The sequence below is a fragment of the Mytilus californianus genome, unplaced genomic scaffold, assembly GCF_021869535.1.
Source record: "Mytilus californianus isolate M0D057914Y unplaced genomic scaffold, xbMytCali1.0.p SCAF_7, whole genome shotgun sequence".
NCBI lineage: Eukaryota > Metazoa > Mollusca > Bivalvia > Mytilida > Mytilidae > Mytilus > Mytilus californianus.
Window position 1 is genome coordinate 49,344,916 of NW_026262723.1, and position 21,983 is coordinate 49,366,898.

The 21,983-nt window shown below is 32.6% G+C and overlaps 1 protein-coding gene and 2 long non-coding RNA genes across 5 annotated transcripts in view; 1 reads left to right on the forward strand and 2 right to left on the reverse strand.

Annotated features, from left to right (window-relative positions):
* LOC127709752 (uncharacterized) overlaps window positions 1-21,983 on the reverse strand; it is a 324,446-nt gene that overhangs the window by 176,684 nt on the left and 125,779 nt on the right. The gene's annotated exons all lie outside the window — the stretch shown is intronic.
* LOC127709706 (integrator complex subunit 10-like) overlaps window positions 1-21,983 on the forward strand; it is a 318,221-nt gene that overhangs the window by 94,537 nt on the left and 201,701 nt on the right. Inside the window, exon 4 of the mRNA XM_052215364.1 lies at window positions 7,584-7,723. Coding sequence (XP_052071324.1) covers window positions 7,584-7,723 — 140 coding nt within the window. The remainder of the gene's footprint in view (window positions 1-7,583; window positions 7,724-21,983) is intronic.
* LOC127709758 (uncharacterized) overlaps window positions 10,299-21,983 on the reverse strand; it is a 105,410-nt gene continuing 93,725 nt past the window's right edge. The window contains exon 2 of the long non-coding RNA XR_007985739.1: window positions 10,299-11,371. This is a non-coding gene — a long non-coding RNA (uncharacterized LOC127709758). The remainder of the gene's footprint in view (window positions 11,372-21,983) is intronic.

Consider the following 21,983-nt stretch of genomic DNA (forward strand, 5'->3'; position numbering starts at 1 on the left):
AATGTTATTGTGATGGTCATATTTGTTGGGACCTGTTTTTTATATCCCATAGTAATGTCTGAAAACTGTAAAACTTTGTAATTTTCATTTTTGTTTTTAACAGCAATTTCTCCTATCCTGAGGAAACAATAAAATGCCAAGGACATCATAGCCTTTAATAAGAACTGATTGAACTGATCCCGTATAACATGTGAAACGGCTAACAATAATTTTGATAATATCTCTTTTGTAATGGGCAATCTATTGTCACAGGAAATCCTCCAATTTTGTGCACCCTTGATAATCTTTTTTTTATTAAAAAAGAATTTGTAGGATCAGGCAAACATTTTAACTTGTGAATATAACTTATAGCAGAAACATAAGATGCTATTGTAGACGGTTTATAATTTTGCAAGAACAGAAAACTAATAAAATGAGATACCATCATGTGCGTAGATGGATAAGCCTGTGATAAAGGAAAATGTTCCTTACAGAACTGTTCGTATGCTTTTAACATCCTATTATAAGATGCTCTTGTTGCAGATGATAGTGAAGCTTGCAATAATTTTCTCGTCATAGATTCAAAAGATGCTGTGGCACTGAAACTAGAGTTGGACTTAACCAAGGAGCTATGTGTTGGGCTTTATGAAAAGAAAAACGAGACAGCAAGTCGCAGACTACATTTGGCTTACCCGCAATATGCTTTGCTTTAAAATGAATATTAAACTTTAGCGATGCCAAAACTAGTCTGCGGACCAATTTCATTAAAATTTTATCTCATGATGAAGTTTTATTGATAATATCAGCAACATCCTGATTATCAGTCAAAAACAATACTTTATGATTTGACAATGAATGCCCCCATATTTCCACAGCAAGAACAATAGGAAACAACTCTTTTATTGTGATGTGTATTAAAGCATATTTAGAGGCCATTCTCCCGCAAACCAAGTACTGCCAAAAACAGCAGCATATCCCCCATGAACTCCTGCTGCATCTGAATACAATTTCAATGATTCGGAAGACACCCATTTTTGAAACAAAAAAGAAGACTTCCCATTGTAATTAGATATAAAATCAAACCATGCCCTCAAATCAGCTCTCGCTTCTGAATTTAGTGTAATTCTATAATGGGGACACGAATGGCCAATCGTTAGATCAAATAACCTTCTCAGAAATGCTCGTCCTGGAACTATAACACTACAGGCAAAATTCAATAAACCTAAAAGAGACTGCAATTCTCGAAGAATAACTTTCTTTTTTACCTTAAATATGTTAAGGAGACCCAAAATTTTTGCTATTTTATCCTTTGGTAATCGAGCTACCATAGCCCTAGAATCAATCTCAATGCCATATATTGTTATGCATGTTGTAGATAATTGAGTTTTCTCATCTTTTATAGGAACACCCAAAGTTTTTGATAAAGTTAAAAATGTGTTAAGTGCTACAGAACACTTGTTAGTATTTGCTTCCCCTACAAAAAAGAAATCATCTAGCAAATGTGAAACACCTCTTATTTGAAATTTGCTATTCAAAATCCACTGAAGAGCAGATGAAAAATTTTCAAACAGTTGGCACGAAGAAGAGGCCCCCATGGGGAGGGCTGCCTCATGATAAAATTTACCCTCCCATTTAAAGCCTAAGAAATGGTATTCTGAAAAATGCACCGGAATTAAACTGAACGTATCTTCAACATCGACCTTACTCATTTCACAGTTGAAACCATGTTCTTGGACAAGTTCTATGACAGTTTCAATATTTTGATATGAAACTGAAGTGTATTCAGGTGGTGTCCCCTTTTGGAAAAGATAGGTCATGAATTATACGGAAAGACCCACTTTCTTTTTTTGGTACCAGACCCAAGGCAGATAAATTTTTCAAAGGGTGGTTCATTAAAAAGTCCTCTTATTCTGCCTTTCATAATTTCCTTATTTAACTTGAGAGTGACCACATCAGGATTTTCCCTTGCGCTTTTATGGTTGGAAGGAAATTTCTCAACTTTTTTATCAAGCAAATAATTTATTTTAAAGCCAAATGTAAAACCCTGAATCAGTTTGAATTTCATTGCTTTGTCATAACCTTTGAGGAAAATGTTTAATTTATTTACTTTTATTGGTGTTGGTAGACTTGTGGGTAGTAAGCCACTCTTTATATGAGACTGTGGCATGTTTTTTTATCACATTGCACACATTGGTGCTTATGTTTGCAGTTGTCGCTGGAGCAGCCACCTGTTCGACAGAAGGTCCAGCAGTAACCAGGTGGGAATTGACTGCTTTGTTGCTGAACCCGCCGTTGAAAGGGAGGACCTCCATTTTGTTTAATGGATTTATTATTTGATGCATAGTTAGTAGTATTTGCACGATTGAAATGATCATAAAAGGCAGTGCGCCAAAGATCATCATTTACAACTGCCCAATCAAATTTCATCACTCTGTGTATCTTTCTAAATGTTTCATCGTATGCTTTTGCCATGTTAAACCCAAATTGCTTTGACATTGCTCTAATATTTTATGTTATTAAAATATGTTCTGGATGGTTAACATAATAAATAGACACATAAATATCAAAGGCTGCAGTCCACTGATGGATTGAAAAGAACTGTTCATCTTCATCTTCATTAAAATTTGGAGAAAGGGTGACAAAATCCACATAACTATCAGATCTAGACATAATGTCTTTCCTGATTTTTTCGCTGACATTAAAACCCAAGGGTAAAGTATTTTTTAGTAAGTAACTTGCTGTCTACCCTATAACAGAATTGTCAATACCTAATGATTGGTCTTCTTGTGTTGTTGGACTACTGGCTGTGAAGTATCTTGCAACTGATAGGTCTGACGTCACAGGTGGTACCAGTGAGCAGTGGACACTGTTTGAGGATGAAGACGGCAATATATGTTGACTCTCTGTGGGTAATCAGTGCCGGAGACCGCTTCCTGTGTTGCACTAGAGCGTATACCACACACACTTGACAATCTGTCATCTGATATTCGGACTCCACTGCTGTCAGTTAAGTGTAAACCAGCTCCTCTCAACTGAGTGATCATTGCTGCAGCTATTTCATCTGCTGTTGGCTGTGCTGTTGTACTTGCACTGTTCATCACAGGAGCTGTTGATGTAGTTGGACCATTGTTTCGGACTCGTTTTCGCCCTCTTGATGGATTAGTAGTTTCAGTCAGTACCACGGGATCACATTAATGCAATATTATATGGCAACTACATTGTAACCATACATGATAATAACCATGTAAGTGTATGGTACATGTAAAACAGTATGTAAATAAAACAAGTGTAATTTGATACAAAAATACAAAAGTGCACTATGAATATCAGAACCATAACCATAATGATGGTTAACTATATGTATGTATAATGATACAAAATATAACCATATAACCAGTACAAATTGATACCATTTTACAAAATTGCACCGACATATATGATAACCATAGCCATAATGATGGCAATAAAACCATGTGTATAATGGTACATTTGTGTGCCACAATAAATTGGATAAATTAAACAAGAGCAGTGGATTGTCTGCAAAAAATTGTATATACCAATTAAAGTATTAAATAACTGATACAAAGGTTTCAATAAATAATAAAACAATGATGTACATGTACAGATAATAGCATACTATAACTAAATTTTTTATTTATTATAAGCAAACTATGTAAACTTATCGTTAGATATCTCATTTTCATTTTGATTTTATTAATTTTTAATTATTTCACATACGATTTGTACTACCAACAGCTGCACGAATACTTTTAGCGTAGATGTGCATACCTTCATCATTTAAATGAACTTTATCTGACAACAAAGCTTTCGTGTTTTTCCTAAGGCCCTGATGTTTCCAAAAAGTTATATTTGTACGTGATTTCAAAGTTGAAGACAGTACCTGATTCACTTTGTTTACTTTGTTGTTATAATCGAGACCCAACCTTTCGGAATACCTCGGCAGTAATTGCCCAACGATCACGTGACTAACACCATACACTGTAATAATGTAATCACAGAATGACGCGATATCTCGAGCCAATTTCTCAGGTTTCCTCTCGCTTGTCAAGTCATTACCGCCAATTTGAATAAATACAGAATCTGGTTTAAAAGTGTAAAAAACGTGCATAAATTCTGCTTTCTGAATGCTTTTACAAACCCGGACGCAATATACTTCCACCAAAACCTGCAAATTAAACCTGAATTTCGGTACCATCGAATCCTAAATTGTATCGCCTTCTGCACGATTCTCATACAAAAATGATTCTAATCTATGTACAAATGAATGACCAAATATCAAAACTCGATGAACCATAATATACAAATTTAAGAATTTACAATATAAATATAATATTTTGAATATAAAACGAATATTTGGAATTAAATAATATTTTAGATGGCTTTTACCTTCTGAACAGGTTCTGTGTAATCGTAACTACGTCTTTTCTGTACTAAATCGTAAGTTATTCTGTCCAAAGCCTCTTTCAGGAACAAACTTGAAAATTGAAAATCTTTACTTTTCTGGCAAAACAAAAATAGCGTCTAGTAGCATTCAGTGCAAATGCGATAATGTGGGCGCAACCAGACGCTTGTTAAAAGTTAGCATGCACTTTATCCTCAAAGGTCAATTAAAATATTTGTGGCCAATGATAATAAGTATTGACCGAGATCATGCCATGAACATGTGACCTTGACTGCCTGTAATCAAAACTTGCATAATTCCTAGACAAAGACCATGGAAATTTTCGGTTTCTTATTACAACATTGATAAGAAATAGCCTATATGCTAAAAATTAGTGTATAAAAATTTACTGCCAAAAATGTTTTTATTACCATAAAACTGATTTTCCATCTGAAACATTTTCCATGGACTTCCATGGAAATATATTCCATGGTGTTTCTTTTTCCATGGAAATATTTCCATTATTTCCATTCAAAATGGATTGCTCAAATTAACCTTTTGGCAAAGTACCCTGTTTAACCTTATTTGTAATAATGAACATAAAAAAAAACAAGGTGCAATTCATTGTTTCAGTTTAGTAAGGTCTTTTGAGTCTTGCACTGGTCAGTAAAAGCAATAAAACTCAACCATCATTTTAACCTTTAATTCTGATTAATTTGATGTATTATGATAAATACAATAAACAAGTAAAATGTTTGCACTGCCTTTTTTACAAATTAAGGTTATAAATGTCACTTTTGTCAACATGGCTTCAGTAGATCCATCTCGTAGAACAGCATTAACCATTTTTGGAGTTTCATTTAATCCTCATGATACCTAAAAATATAATTTTACTGTAACAAATAATAAAATATTTTTTAAATAATGTCCTTAACACAATAATGGTTAACAACTTTAGAGGGTGATATGTTCATTTGATACTAATTTATGGGGAAAACTCATGCAATCAAAAGAAATCGGTTTAATCACAAATGAAAATGTTTATTTGGAATGTGTGATGTCTAACAGAATATTCCTTCCCCTTCAAAATCCTGGATTCACAACTGGTGTTTAACTGTAGAATACATGTAACCTCATTTCTGTGTTATATGTACCGGTCCCAAGAAACGGGTGCATGAAGTTTAGAAGTTGTTCTTGCCTTTGTCTTAAATATTTGTATATAAATGTCATCATGGGTATTGTCCATGTTTTTAGATCTTAGTTTCGATCTGTAGTTTGTTATAAAGTTACACTTTTTTTACTTTTATGGATCTATGTTTCATTGGCAACCATTCCACAGATCTTAGATTTTATAACCAAAGTACTTCATTAGTGGATTATTAGTTATTATAATACATTATACAGTTTGTATTGTCTTACACAATCATCATAATTATAAATGTAAATCTACTATCAAGTAGGTCTTTTCATTATGTTATTATGTTGAACTAAAGGAGCTTGCACACAATAAAAATGGTGGAATCTAATTCAGTGTACTTGAATATTTTATATATATTATAATAAAAAATTATCCATTTATTGTTTATTTACCATCTTTATGTTTTAAGTAATAATAATTGCACAAAAATGTATAAATCCATGTGCTACCCTACATTTGACCTCACACTGCATGTTCATATCACTTCCTGTCAACTACACAAAGATTAATGAAAAACAGATGGCACATAACATTTTTTCACTGGCTCACATGTCTAATTAATGATAGAGAATTAATGCATGGAAATAATTTGTGTGTACATTTTTTCCAGGCAAAAGTCATCATTCAACCCTCTTTCCATCTCAAAAATATTCTAAGTCAAGATTCTATCCTTTTTCCCATGTTAAAATTTTCTAAATCAAGATTCCATCCTCTTTTCCATCTCAAAAATATTCTAAGTCATGTTTTCATCCTCTGTTCCATCTACAAAGTTTTATTAGTCTACTTTCCATCCCATTTTCCATCCAAAAATTATTTTTTCCATAGAATTCCATGGAAATTTTCCCATCTTATCATGGAAAATGATGGAATAAGTGACACATATAAGTATCTCATCAGTGATGGAATATTTTTCCATGAAATTCCATGAAATTCCATGGAAAAAAAAGAAATTTCCATCATTTCCCATAATTTTTTCATGGAAAAACTAGGGATGGGTGGGTAAGTAAATAATTTTGTCATGATTGCCTGTGAACAAGTAAAAAAATATGAGCTATGTTGAGAAATAGTTTTTAAAGAATTTGGTGTAAAATTGCACCTAAATGCCTTTATGGCATAGTGAATCTTTATCCTGAAACCATAGTTGACACTTTAATGAATATATATTCAATGCACTTCAAATCAAAAATGCAAAAATCATAACTGTCAACAGAGTTAACTACTCAATTGATAGAATTTAGTTATTCTAAGACTTCACCCAGATTTTTTTATGCTTAGAAAAATAATTGACATCAGTGTTTTGAAAAACTTTATTTCAATATATTAAATAATAAGATTTATATAAAAATAAGGAGATGTAGTTTAATTGCCAATGAGACAACTATCTATCAGAGTCTCAAAAGATGTGGATTTAAAAAAAACTATAGGGCACTGTATGGCCTTCTACAATGAGCAAAACCCATACGTTATGGTAAGTTTAAAGGCCATGACTTGACAAAATGTGAAAACAATTCAAATGAGAAAACCCAACAGTCTGATAAATTTAAAAATAGTTAACAATAACAAATATGTAAAACAGCAACTTTGGACAGGCATAGAGTTGAACTAGTTTGTGAGACTTGAGACAGGCATATAAAGAATGTGACAGGGTTGAACATTTTTGTGAGACTTGGGACAGGCATATAAAGAATGTCACAGGGTTAAACATGTTTTTCAGACCAGGGACAGGCATTTAAGGAATGTGACAGGGATGAACATGTTTGTGAGACTTGGGACAGACATTAAAAGAATGTGGTAGACTTTAACATGTGTGTGAGAATTGGGACAGGCATATAAAAAATGTGGCATGTTGAAAATGTTTGTGAGCCCTTAAACCTCATGATATGGATTCTCAGAGGAAGACTTGAGGAAGTACTTTACTGCAATTAAATATGTATTCTTTTCTGTGTCAGTTACTCATTTTGATTAAAAATTTTATAACATATCTTATGCATAACTTTTTTCTAGAGATTTTTGCAGCCCTGACCACACCAACACAATGCCAGATGTTGATCAGCCTCTCTAACAAGATGACAGACATACTAGAACAGTGTAGACTTCTATTGCTGGCCATGAGGAAGTTCACTTCCCTGGTCAATGAACACGGGGTAAGTGGGTGGCTTTGATTATCTTATTATTGAGCCTAAAAAGGAGGAGGTATGATAGAGATTATTTTTAGACTTTTTGGTTATTATCTTGTAATAAATAGCATGACGCCCATTATAGATTAAGTGTGAATAACAAAAATTATCATCATTACAAGATCTACCAAAAGGTTATGAACATCTGTAAACTACTGTTGCCTTTATTCACATGATTATGTTCATCAATTTTCCTTATAAGAAAAGGAGATATTTGTTTGCCAAGATACAAATATCCTTAAGGACCAAAAGACAAAGTACCAGCAATTTGAGATTTTTACCAATTTTTATACGACCGCAAAAAAATTTTGTGGTCGTATATTGGTATGACGTTGGCGTCGTCGTCGTCGTCGTCGTCGTCGTCGTCGTCGTCCGGCGTCGTCGTCCGAATACATATTGGTTTTCGCACTCTAACTTTAGTTTAAGTGAATGGATCTTTTTGAAATTTTACCATAAGGTTAAATACCACAAAAGGAAGGTTGGGATTGATTTTGGGGGTTATGGTACCAACAGTTAAGGAATTAGGGGCCAAAAAGGGGCCAAAAATGAGCATTTTCTAGTTTCCAGACAATAACTGTGGAACGGTGTATGGATCTCTCTGAAATTATACTACAAGTTTCCATACCACAAAGGGATGGTTAGGATTTGCTTTGGGGGGTTATGGCTCAAACCGTTTAGGAATTAGGGGCAAAAAAGGGGGAAAAACAAGGTTGTCCTGGTTAATGGACAAATACTTTAGTACAAAACATAATTTAAAGCAGTGTAAGGGAGATAAATCAAATACATCATTGAAATTATCTCCCTTACACTGCTTTTAAATTATGTATAAAGTAATGGTTAATGAACAATAAAGATAATCTAAAACAGTGTAAGGGAGGTAATCCAAATACAATGTTTTGGTTACTTCCCTTACACTGCTTTTAAATTATGTTTAAAGAAATGCATATTTATAAAGGAAGACCAGTAAAAATATCTGCAAATGTTTTCATCTTTTTTTTTTACAAAAAAATCCATATGAAAGATTTGACACTATATTTTTATTAATTCTATTATAAAATAGATTAAGTTAGCACTATGGTAAATTTAAATGGGTAATTATGGTTGCCAACTCCATTGGAAATTTGAATTGAGATTATGACCATATCTTGAGGGAAAGAATTTTTTTGGGGGAAAAAGGGGGGGGGGATAAAAAGAAATTGTGGGGGGCCAATTTTTTCTCATTTCAGATTTCAGAAATTAAAAAGAATTATTCTTCAAATATTTTTTTTTTTTCAAATTTCAAATATTGAAAAATTTCAAGAAGTAATCTTTAATTGCACAGTATGGCGCATTAGATTTGTAAAATCTTTGATCACATTTATTTATTTGTTATGCCGAATCTAACAGTGTATTTAGATTTTTAATTTTGGGTCCAGTTTTCAAATTGGTCTACATTAATGTCCAAAGGGTCCAAAATTAAACTTTGTTTGATTTTAGCAAAAATTGAATATATGAGGTTCTTTGATATGCTGAATCTAAACATGTATTTAGATTTTTGATTTTTGGCCCAGTTTTCAAGTTGGTCCAAATTGGGGTCCAAAATTAAACTTTGTTTGATTTCAACAAAAATTGAATATATGGGGTTCTTTGATATGCTGAATCTAACCATGTATTTAGATTTTTTATTTGTGGACCCCGTTATCTAATTGGTTCATATTGAGGTCAAAAGGGTCCAAAATTAAACTTTGTTTGATTTCATCTAAAATTGAATTATTGGGGTTCTTTGATATTCCAAATCTAAACGTGTATTTAGGTTTTTAATTTTGGGTCCTGTTTTTTAAATTGGTCTACATTGAGGTCCAAAGGGTCCAAATTAAACTTAGTTTGATTTTAACAAAAATTGAATTCTTGGGGTTCTTTGATTTGCTGAATCTAAACATGTGTTTAGATTTTTGATTATGGGCCCAGTTTTCAAGTTGGTCCAAAATAGGGTCCAGTATTTAAACTTTGTTTGATTTCAACAAAAATTGAATATATGGGGTTCTTTGATATGCTGAATCTAAACATTTATTTAGATTTTTGATTATGGGCCCAGTTTTCAAGTTGGTCCAAATTGGGGTCCAAAATTAAACTTTGTTTGATTTCAACAAAAATTGAATATATGAGGTTCTTTGATATGCTGAATCTAACCATGTATTTAGATTTTTTATTTGTAGGCCCCGCTATCAAATTGGTTCATATTGAGGTCAAAAGGGTCCAAAATTAAACTTTGTTTGATTTCATCGAAAATTGAATTATTGGGGTTCTTTGATATGCCAAATCTAACCGTGTTTTTAGATTTTTAATTTGGGTCCCTTTTTTAAATTGGTCTTCATTGAGGTCCAAAGGGTCCAAAATTAAACTTAGTTTGATTTTAACAAAAATTGAATTCTTGGGGTTCTTTGATATGCTGAATCTAAACATGTGTTTAGATTTTTGATTATGGGCCCAGTTTTCAAGTTGGTTCAAGTTGGGGTCCAAAATTATACTTTTTTTGATTTCAACAAAAATTGAATATATGGGGTTCTTTGATATGCTGAATCTAACCATGAATTTAGATTTTTTATTTGTGGGCCCCGCTATCAAATTGGTTCATATTGAGGTCAAAAGGGTCCAAATTAAACTTTGTTTGATTTCATCAAAAATTGAATTATTGGGGTTCTTTGATATTCCAAATCTAACCGTGTATTTAGATTTTTAATTTTAAGTCCCGTTTTTTAAATTGGTCTACATTAAGGTCCAAAGGGTCCAAAATTAAACTTAGTTTGATTTTAGCAAAAATTGAATTCTTGGGGTTCTTTGATATGCTGAATCTAAACATGTGTTTAGATTTTTGATTATGGGCCCAGTTTTCAAGTTGGTCCAAGATAGGGTCCAGTATTTAAACTTTGTTTGATTTCAACAAAAATTGAATATATGGGGTTCTTTGATATGCTGAATCTAAACATTTATTTAGATTTTTGATTATGGGCCCAGTTTTCAAGTTGGTCCAAATTGGGGTCCAAAATTAAACTTTGTTTGATTTCAACAAAAATTGAATATATGAGGTTCTTTGATATGCTGAATCTAACCATGTATTTAGATTTTTTATTTGTAGGCCCCGCTATCAAATTGGTTCATATTGAGGTCAAAAGGGTCCAAAATTAAACTTTGTTTGATTTCATCGAAAATTGAATTATTGGGGTTCTTTGATATGCCAAATCTAACCGTGTTTTTAGATTTTTAATTTGGGTCCCTTTTTTAAATTGGTCTTCATTGAGGTCCAAAGGGTCCAAAATTAAACTTAGTTTGATTTTAACAAAAATTGAATTCTTGGGGTTCTTTGATATGCTGAATCTAAACATGTGTTTAGATTTTTGATTATGGGCCCAGTTTTCAAGTTGGTTCAAGTTGGGGTCCAAAATTATACTTTTTTTGATTTCAACAAAAATTGAATATATGGGGTTCTTTGATATGCTGAATCTAACCATGAATTTAGATTTTTTATTTGTGGGCCCCGCTATCAAATTGGTTCATATTGAGGTCAAAAGGGTCCAAATTAAACTTTGTTTGATTTCATCAAAAATTGAATTATTGGGGTTCTTTGATATTCCAAATCTAACCGTGTATTTAGATTTTTAATTTTAAGTCCCGTTTTTTAAATTGGTCTACATTAAGGTCCAAAGGGTCCAAAATTAAACTTAGTTTGATTTTAGCAAAAATTGAATTCTTGGGGTTCTTTGATATGCTGAATCTAAACATGTGTTTAGATTTTTGATTATGGGCCCAGTTTTCAAGTTTGTCCAAGTTGGGGTCCAAAATTAAACTTTGTTTGATTTTAACAAAAATTGAATATATGGGGTTCTTTGATATGCTGAATCTAACCATGTATTTTGATTTTGGACATTGGACCATAATAGGTAAATTAAAAAAATTCAAGTTCTTAGACCACATTCTTTCTGTGTCAGAAACCTATGCTGTGTCAAATATTTAATAACAATCCAAATTCAGAGCTGTATCAAGCTTGAATGTTGTGTCCATACTTGCCCCAACTGTTCAGGGTTCGACCTCTGCGGTCGTATCAAGCTGCGCCCCAGCGAAGCATTTTATTAGCTCACGGGGGCCCGAAAGGGCCCCATGTGAGCTTATACCATCACTTGGCGTCCGTTGTCGTCGTCTGTCGTCGTAAACTATTTCAAAAATCTGAAACTACTGGGCCAAATACCTTCAAACTTTAACTAAATGTTCCTTAGGGTATCTAGTTTATAAAGTGTATCCGAAGTTTTGATCAATCGACAAACATGGCCGCCATGACTAAAAATAGAACATAGGGGTCAAATGCAGTTTTTATACGACCGCAAAAATTATAAATTTTTTGGTCGTATATTGGTATGACGTTGGCGTCGTCATCGTCGTCGTCGTCGTCCGGCTTCGTCCGAAGACACATTGGTTTTCGCACTCTAACTTTAGTTTAAGTGAATGGATCTCCATGAAATTTTACCATAAGGTTCAATACCACGAAAGGAAGGTTGGGATTGATTTTGGGGGTTATGGTACCAACAGTAAAGGAATAAGGGGCCAAAAAGGGGCCAAAAATAAGCATTTTTGTAACTTTCAGACAATAACTTGTGTGTAAGTGTATGGATCTCTCTGACATTGTACCACAAGGTTCCATATCACAAAGGGAAGGCTGTAGTTGATTTTGGGGGTAATTGCCTCAAAATTTTAGGAATTAGGGGCCAAAAAAGGGGCAAAAAACAAGCATTTTTCTAGTTTCATGACAATAACTTGTGTGTAAGTGTTTGGATATTTCTGAAATTGTACTACAAGGTTTCATATCACAAAGGGAAAGCTGGAATTGAGTTCGGGGGTAATTGCCTGAAACGTTTAGGAATTGGGGGCCAAAAAGGGGCCAAAAATAACCTTATTTCTAGTTTCAAGACAATAACTTGTGTTGAAGTGTATGGATCTCTCTGAAATTGTACTGCAAGGTACCATACCACGAAGGGAAGGCTGGGATTGAGTTTGGGGGTGATGAATCATAAGGGGGTTCAAAAAATTTGGGGGGGGGGATTTTTTTTTTTTTCTTTTTTTTTCTTTTTTTCCTTTTTTTTTTCTTTTAAAATTTTCCATTTTAAGTTGGTTATTTCTGATTTATATTTAAAAGCAAATAATAATGATATGGTAGGAGATACACACCAAACAGGATGTGTAAATTTTTATATAATAAGTATTGTGCAATAGCAAGAAATTTTCAATTGCACAGTATTGCACAATAGCAAGAAATCTTCAATTGCACAGTATTGCGCAATAGCAAGAAATCTTCAATTGCACAGTATTGCGCAATAGCAAGAAATATCCAATAGCACAATATTGCGCAATAGCAAGAAATTGTCAATTGTACAGTATTGCGCAATAGCAAGAAATATTCAATTGCACAGTATTGTGCAAAAGAAGATACTTCTTATAAATTGCTTATTTCTTGATCAATTTCAATGGGGTTTTATTCTTGAATTCTTGGGGTTCTTTAATATGCTGAATATAACCGTGTATTAAGTTTTTGGATTTTGGGCCCCGTTTTTAAATTGGTCCACATTGAGGTCCAAAGGGTCCAAAATTTAACTTTGTTTGATTTCATCAAAAATTGAATTATTGGGGTTCTTTGATATGCCAAATCTAACCGTGTATTTAGATTCTTAATTTTTGGTTCCGTTTTCAAATTGGTCTACATTAAGGTCCAAAGGGTCCAAAATTAAACTTAGTTTGATTTTAACAAAAATTGAATTTTTAGTGTTCTTTGATATGCTGAATCTAAACATGTATTTAGATTTTTGATTATGGGCCCAGTTTTCAACTTGGTCCAAATCGGGGTCCAAAATTAAACTTTGTTTGATTTCAACAAAAATTGAATATATGGGGTTCTTTGATATGCTGAATCTAACCAAGTATTTAGATTTTTGGGCCCAGTTATCAACTTTGTCCACATTGAGGTCAAAAGGGTCCAAAATTAAACTTTGTTTGATTTCATCAAAAATTGAATTCTTGGGGTTCTTTGATATGCTGAATCTAACCATGTATTTAGATTTTGGATATTGGACCATAATAGGTGAATGTCCAATTTAAAATTTTTAAGTTCTTAGACCACATTCATTCTGTGTCAGAAACCTATGCTGTGTCAAATATTTAATCACAATCCAAATTCAGAGCTGTATCAAGCTTGAATGTTGTGTCCATACTTGCCCCAACTGTTCAGGGTTCGACCTCTGCGGTCGTATCAAGCTGCGCCCTGCGGAGCATTTTATTGGCTTATATCTCAAAAACTAAAGCTTTTAGAGCAAATCTGACACAGGGTAAAATTGTTCAATTGGTCAAGATCTATCAGCTCTGAAATTTTCAGACGAATCGAACAACCCATTGTTGGGTTGCTGCCACCGAATTGGTAGTTTTAACAAAATTTTGCAGTTTTTTGTTATTATTTTGAATATTATTATAGATATATATAAACTGTAAGCAGCAATAATGTTCAGCAAAGTAAGATCTACAAAAAAGTTAATATGACCATAATTGTCAATTGACCCCTTAAGGAGTTATTGCCCTTTAAAGATAATTTTACACAATTTGTTCAAGTTTGCTAACATTTAAAAATCTTCTCCTCTGAAACTACTGGGCCAATTACCTTCAAACTTTAACTAAATGTTCCTTAGGGTATCTTGTTTATAAATTGTATCCGAAGTTTGTATCCATCGACAAACATAGCCGCCATGGCTAAAAATAGAACATAAGGGTCAAATGCAGTTTCTGGCTTATATCTCAAAAACTAAATCTTTTATAGCAAATGTGACATAGGGTAAAATTGTTTAATTGGTCAAGATCTATCGGCCCTGAAATTATCAGACGAATCGAACAACCCATTGTTGGGTTGCTGCCACCGAATTGGTAGTTTTAACAAAATTTTGCAGTTTTTATACGACCGCAAAAAATTTTTGTGGTTGTATATTGGTATGACGTTGGCGTCGTCGTCGTCGTCGTCGTCGTCGTCCGGCGTCGTCGTCCGAATACATATTGGTTTTCGCACTCTAACTTTAGTTTAAGTGAATGGATCTTTTTGAAATTTTACCATAAGGTTAAATACCACAAAAGGAAGGTTGGGATTGATTTTGGGGGTTATGGTACCAACAGTTAAGGAATTAGGGGCCAAAAAGGGGCCAAAAATGAGCATTTTCTAGTTTCCAGACAATAACTGTGGAAGTTGGAACGGTGTATGGATCTCTCTGAAATTATACTACAAGTTTCCATACCACAAAGGGATGGTTAGGATTTGCTTTGGGGGGTTATGGCTCAAGCCGTTTAGGAATTAGGGGCAAAAAAGGGGGAAAAACAAGGTTGTTCTGGTTAATGGACAAATACTTTAGTACAAAACATGATTTAAAGCAGTGTAAGGGAGATAAATCAAATACATCATTGAAATTATCTCCCTTACACTGCTTTTAAATTATGTATAAAGTAATGGTTAATGAACAATAAAGATAATCTAAAACAGTGTAAGGGAGGTAATCCAAATACAACATTTTGGTTACTTCCCTTACACTGCTTTTAAATTATGTTTAAAGAAATGCATATTTATTAAGGAAGACCAGTAAAAATATCTGCAAATGTTTTCATCTTTTTTTTTTTACAAAAAAATCCATATGAAAGATTTGACACTATATTTTTATTAATTCTATTATAAAATAGATTAAGTTAGCACTATGGTAAATTTAAATGGGTAATTATGGTTGCCAACTCCATTGGAAATTTGAATTGAGATTATGACCATATCTTGTGGGAAAGAATTTTTTTGGGGGAAAAAAGGGGGGGGGGATAAAAAGAAATTGTGGGGGACCAATTTTTTCTCATTTCAGATTTCAGAAATGAAAAAGAATTATTCTTCAAATATTATTTTTTTTTTCAAATTTCAAATATTGAAAAATTTCAAGAAGTAATCTTTAATTGCACAGTATGGCGCATTAGATTTGTAAAATCTTTGATCACATTTATTTATTTGTTATGCCGAATCTAACAGTGTATTTAGATTTTTAATTTTGGGTCCAGTTTTCAAATTGGTCTACATTAATGTCCAAAGGGTCCAAAATTAAACTTTGTTTGATTTTAGCAAAAATTGAATATATGAGGTTCTTTGATATGCTGAATCTAAACATGTATTTAGATTTTTGATTTTTGGCCCAGTTTTCAAGTTGGTCCAAATTGGGGTCCAAAATTAAACTTTGTTTGATTTCAACAAAAATTGAATATATGGGGTTCTTTGATATGCTGAATCTAACCATGTATTTAGATTTTTTATTTGTGGACCCCGTTATCTAATTGGTTCATATTGAGGTCAAAAGGGTCCAAAATTAAACTTTGTTTGATTTCATCTAAAATTGAATTATTGGGGTTCTTTGATATTCCAAATCTAACCGTGTATTTAGGTTTTTTAATTTTGGGTCCTGTTTTTTTAAATTGGTCTACATTGAGGTCCAAAGGGTCCAAATTAAACTTAGTTTGATTTTAACAAAAATTGAATTCTTGGGGTTCTTTGATTTGCTGAATCTAAACGTGTTTAGATTTTTGATTATGGGCCCAGTTTTCAAGTTGGTCCAAGATAAGGTCCAGTATTTAAACTTTGTTTGATTTCAACAAAAATTGAATATATGGGGTTCTTTGATATGCTGAATCTAAACATGTATTTAGATTTTTGATTATGGGCCCAGTTTTCAAGTTGGTCCAAATTGGGTCCAAAATTAAACTTTGTTTGATTTCAACAAAAATTGAATATATGAGGTTCTTTGATATGCTGAATCTAACCATGTATTTAGATTTTTTATTTGTAGGCCCCGCTATCAAATTGGTTCATATTGAGGTCAAAAGGGTCCAAAATTAAACTTTGTTTGATTTCATCGAAAATTGAATTATTGGGGTTCTTTGATATGCCAAATCTAACCGTGTTTTTAGATTTTTAATTTGGGTCCCGTTTTTTAAATTGGTCTTCATTGAGGTCCAAAGGGTCCAAAATTAAACTTAGTTTGATTTTAACAAAAATTGAATTCTTCGGGTTCTTTGATATGCTGAATCTAAACATGTGTTTAGATTTTTGATTATGGGCCCAGTTTTCAAGTTGGTCCAAGTTGGGGTCCAAAATTATACTTTTTTTGATTTCAACAAAAATTGAATATATGGGGTTCTTTGATATGCTGAATCTAACCATGAATTTAGATTTTTTATTTTTGGGCCCCGCTATCAAATTGGTTCATATTGAGGTCAAAAGGGTCCAAAATTAAACTTTGTTTGATTTCATCAAAAATTTAATTATTGGGGTTCTTTGATATTCCAAATCTAACCGTATATTTAGATTTTTAATTTTAAGTCCCGTTTTTTAAATTGGTCTACATTAAGGTCCAAAGGGTCCAAAATTAAACTTAGTTTGATTTTAGCAAAAATTGAATTCTTGGGGTTCTTTGATATGCTGAATCTAAACATGTGTTTAGATTTTTGATTATGGGCCCAGTTTTCAAGTTTGTCCAAGTTGGGGTCCAAAATTAAACTTTGTTTGATTTTAACAAAAATTGAATATATGGGGTTCTTTGATATGCTGAATCTAACCATGTATTTTGATTTTGGACATTGGACCATAATAGGTAAATTAAAAAAATTCAAGTTCTTAGACCACATTCTTTCTGTGTCAGAAACCTATGCTGTGTCAAATATTTAATAACAATCCAAATTCTGAGCTGTATCAAGCTTGAATGTTGTGTCCATACTTGCCCCAACTGTTCAGGGTTCGACCTCTGCGGTCGTATCAAGCTGCGCCCCAGCGAAGCATTTTATTGTTATTATTTTGAATATTATTATAGATATATATAAACTGTAAGCAGCAATAATGTTCAGCAAAGTAAGATCTACAAAAAAGTTAATATGACCAAAATTGTCAATTGACCCCTTAAGGAATTATTGCCCTTTAAAGACAATTTTACACAATTTGTTCATCAAGTTCGCTAACATTTAAAAATCTTCCCCTCTGACAAACAGGTGAGCGATTCAGGCTCTTTTCTTCATTTTTAGCTGATTTCTTGAAACTAAAAGAGAAAAAGAGAAACTGTAAACAGCAAAACTATCAAAATGACAAATACCACTGTATGCCTTGTCGGTTGTTTCTTACACAGGATTTACAAGAGTCATTTCACAAACACCTTCAACATACACCTGATCAGACTCATTGCCCATTTTGTGTTATGGCTATTATCTTGAAAACAATAATAGAAAGACAAATTTTGATAAGATTGACATTAAAGGTCAACAGGAGACTTTATTATGAAATGTTAATTGACTCTTTGTAGGATTTATTGCCCTTTAATTTATCTATTGTTTTCTTGATTTTTTAACTTCGGCCCTGCTAGACAATAATAGATAATCCTCATGTACTGTTTCCAGCAGCTGAGTGGCATTAACAATGTATTAGTTTGTGATTAGGTCAGTTTATGGGGAGCCACTATTTGGTATGAAGTTGTATAAGAATCTGTACATCTCATTTCCATGGAGATTAGTTGGCCCCACCCCTCAGTCATGGTTTATTGACTTTGAACTTTTGCTTAGTTTACATGTATTAGTTTGGGTTTAAGCTTAAGAGGAACCACTAATGCTAAGTCAATAATATTTGGTATGCAGTTGTATAAGCATTTGCCAATTGCATTTTCATGAAGATTACATCGAAAAGACGTTACTAAATTGAAAAACTTGTGTCTAATCTGTTTGTCCTTTTTGAACTAAACTAATTTATTATTTTGATAAAAAATACTTGTTTTGAAGTCAAAAAGTTGCAAACCATGACCAAATTTTCCAGAGCATCATCAATTTTACATCAAAGCTACAGATTTTTTTATAAATGTTAAGAATTGTACTAATAGTAGAAAGTGGGTAATCAATATTATGTATGTGCCTTTCCCTCATCGTGTGCTATGGTGTTTATAACACAACGACAAGGTAGACAGCTGTATGTGTTGTTTGCATGAGCTTAACCTGTGCTTTTAGGTATGGTGCAAAGTTATTCTTAGTTTTTTGTTGTTTATGCCACTTTCAACAGTATTTTATTTATATCATGGAAACAAGTACATCTTCTTTCATGCTGTTAACAAATTTGAATGCTTAAATAGCATTTGTATGTCATCTTGAACCTATTTATCTGTAATGTCTATGCTGTATTATGGTCTCAAAATTAAGATGAAAACAAATAAAAATGAGAAGATAATCTCTGTGTCAGTTAATATATATAAATAAGAAGATGTGGTATGAGTGCCAATGAGACAACTCTCCATCCAAGTCATAATGTATAAAAAGTAAACAATTGTATGTCAAAGTACATTTTGTACTTCTAGACCATCATGCTGAATTTGATTTTATAGTGATATCTCACAGAAGTAAGAGCCCAACTTGAACAGAACAAATTATCCTGACGCCTGTTACGGACCATATGAGTATTTGGACCATACTCGTATGGTCAGACCATATGAGTATTATACTCGTATGGTTATTAATGGGCCGGACCATACAAGTATTTAGACCATATAAGTATTTTTCAAATAAATTCTAACTTCCTTCTCAGGAGCATACAGCTCATTCTCCGAACCTAAAACGGCACAAGTTACTAACTGAATTCCTTTATCTTTTCATATTGTCTGAATATTGGTGTATCTGTTATCTTGCATTCACTAGAATCAATCTAGAGCGTTTTATCTTGTCAACATTTTCGTTTGTAAGTGAAACCACAGGCGTTTTGGGCACGGACATTTTTTCTTTTTTCTTAGTGTTTAAATTATTATTTTAGAAACAAAATTTCTTCTAATCTGAACATATTTTCTTCAATTATTGTGTTCTTTCTCATATTCATATGATTTTTCTGTTATTGTAAGATCCTATAAATAGGAGCAACAACACATAACGGTAAATAACTAAAAACAATTTGAAATATTTAAGACATTTTGATTTAATAAAAACACTACCAGTAAATTTGAATAAAAAAACAGTTTTCAATGACCAAAGTTTCTGTGAGCTAAGCAATTGACTTCTTGTTTAACAGTTCATTTAGATATTTCTTGAATAATTTTTTTTTTAAATCGACATATTGTGTTTCGTACAAATTTAAGGACAAATCAATAATGACCATGTAAAAACGATTTTACTATAATTCTTACTTGTAAGTAAAATTCACTAAATATTTCATTAATCATGTAACAATGATTACAATATGATTGAATAAGTAAAAATTTCATTTTTAGAAACTCTTAATTTATGGGACACCTTTTCATAGTTTATCTTGTTCAATAACCGGACCACACACGTATGGTCGGACCATATGAGTATATACGCATATGGTCCAAATACTGGTATGGTCCGGAACATCTTCATTAAAGTGCCAATTTTGTGAAAAAGCATCAACTAAATTACAAAGTCTTTTGTTTGTCTATCATTGGGGGAACTAGATGAGACACAATAACTTGGATAGGCATTGTAAAATATCTTGATTATAATTATTATATATTCCATTGATCTAGTTCCACAGGAAGAAATTTAGCCATAAAAATAAGATCTGCAAATTTGTTTTAAGGAATCATATAATGAATGCATTTCATTTAATTAACTTTAATAAACATTAAATTTTAAACAAATAACACAAAACCGTTCTTGAGGCTCCAGGCATTTAATGATTTGTATACGCCCGTTTACGGTACGTATTATGGTATACCGTTTTCCGTCCGTCTATCTGTCCGTCGTCAACATGTCGGACAATAACTGAAAAACTCTTTAACCAATTTGCTTGAAACTTTGGTGAATTGTTTATATCTATTGACGTGAGCTCACTTTCGTTTTTTATAAATTTTAGATTTTAAGTTTCTGAGTAATGGGGTTTTATTTTTAAGCCTGAGACTTCAGTTGCAGAAAGCTCGATATAGGGATAGTGATCCGCCAGTGGCGGCGTCAGCGTTAACTAACTTCTTTGAAGCTTAATATTTCAGAAGGTAGAAGACCTGGATCCTTCATACTTTGTATATAGATGCCTTATGTTATGAAGTTTCCGTCTGTCATATGTCCATTGTCCTTGACCTGATTTTCATGGTTCAGTGACTACATGAAAAAAAAATAAAGATTTTTAGTCTTCTTAATATCTCTCTTATTATGAGTAATAGGATAACTATATTTGGTATGTGCGAACCTTGCAAGGTCTTCATGCCTGTCAGACAGTTTTCACTTGACCTCAACCTCATTTCATGGATCAGTGATCAATGTTAAGTTTTCGTGGTCAAGTCCATATCTCAGATACTATAAGCAATAGGTCTACTATATTTGGTGTATGGAATGATTGTAAGGTGTACATGTCCAACTGGCAAGTGTCATCTGACCTTGACCTCATTTTCATGGTTCAGTGGTTAAAGTTAAGTTTTTGTTTTTTTGGTCTGTTTTTCTAATACTATATGCCATAGGTCAACTATATTTGGTGTATGGAATGATTGTAAGGTGTATATGTCTGTCTGGCAATTATCACCTGACCTTGACCTCATTTTCATGGTTCATTGGCCAATGTTAAGTTTTCCTGGTTAAGTTTGTTTCTAATAGATATTATATGCAATAGGTCAACTATATTTAAAGCATGTATTGATTGTAAGGTGTATATGTCTGTCTGGAAATTATCATCTGACCTTGATCTCACTTTCATGGTTCATTGATCAATGTTATGTTTTCTTGGTTAAGTTTGTTTCTTAGATACTATATGCAATAGGTCAACTATATTTAAAGCATATTTGGTGTATGGAATGATTGTAAGGTGTACATGTATTTCCAGTTTGGTTTATCTGACCTTGATCTCATTTTCTAGGATCATGTTAGGTTAATGTGATAGTTGTAGTAAAGCTTTATATTTAGGATTATCAACATAAAATCAATGGTCAGTAAAGAAGACGAGACATTTCAGCGTGTGCACTCTTGTTCATTAAAAAAGGGGGAATTTTCCAGTTTTCGGACAAAAACTCAAAAACACTTCCATTAATTTGCAAGAAACTTTGTTGAATTGTTTATATCTATTGACATGAGCTCCCTTTCGATTTTGATAAATTTTAGATTTTACATTTCCGAGTTATGGGGTTTTATTTATTTAAAAAAGGGGGATTTTCCAGTTTTCGGACAATAACTCTGAAATGCTTTC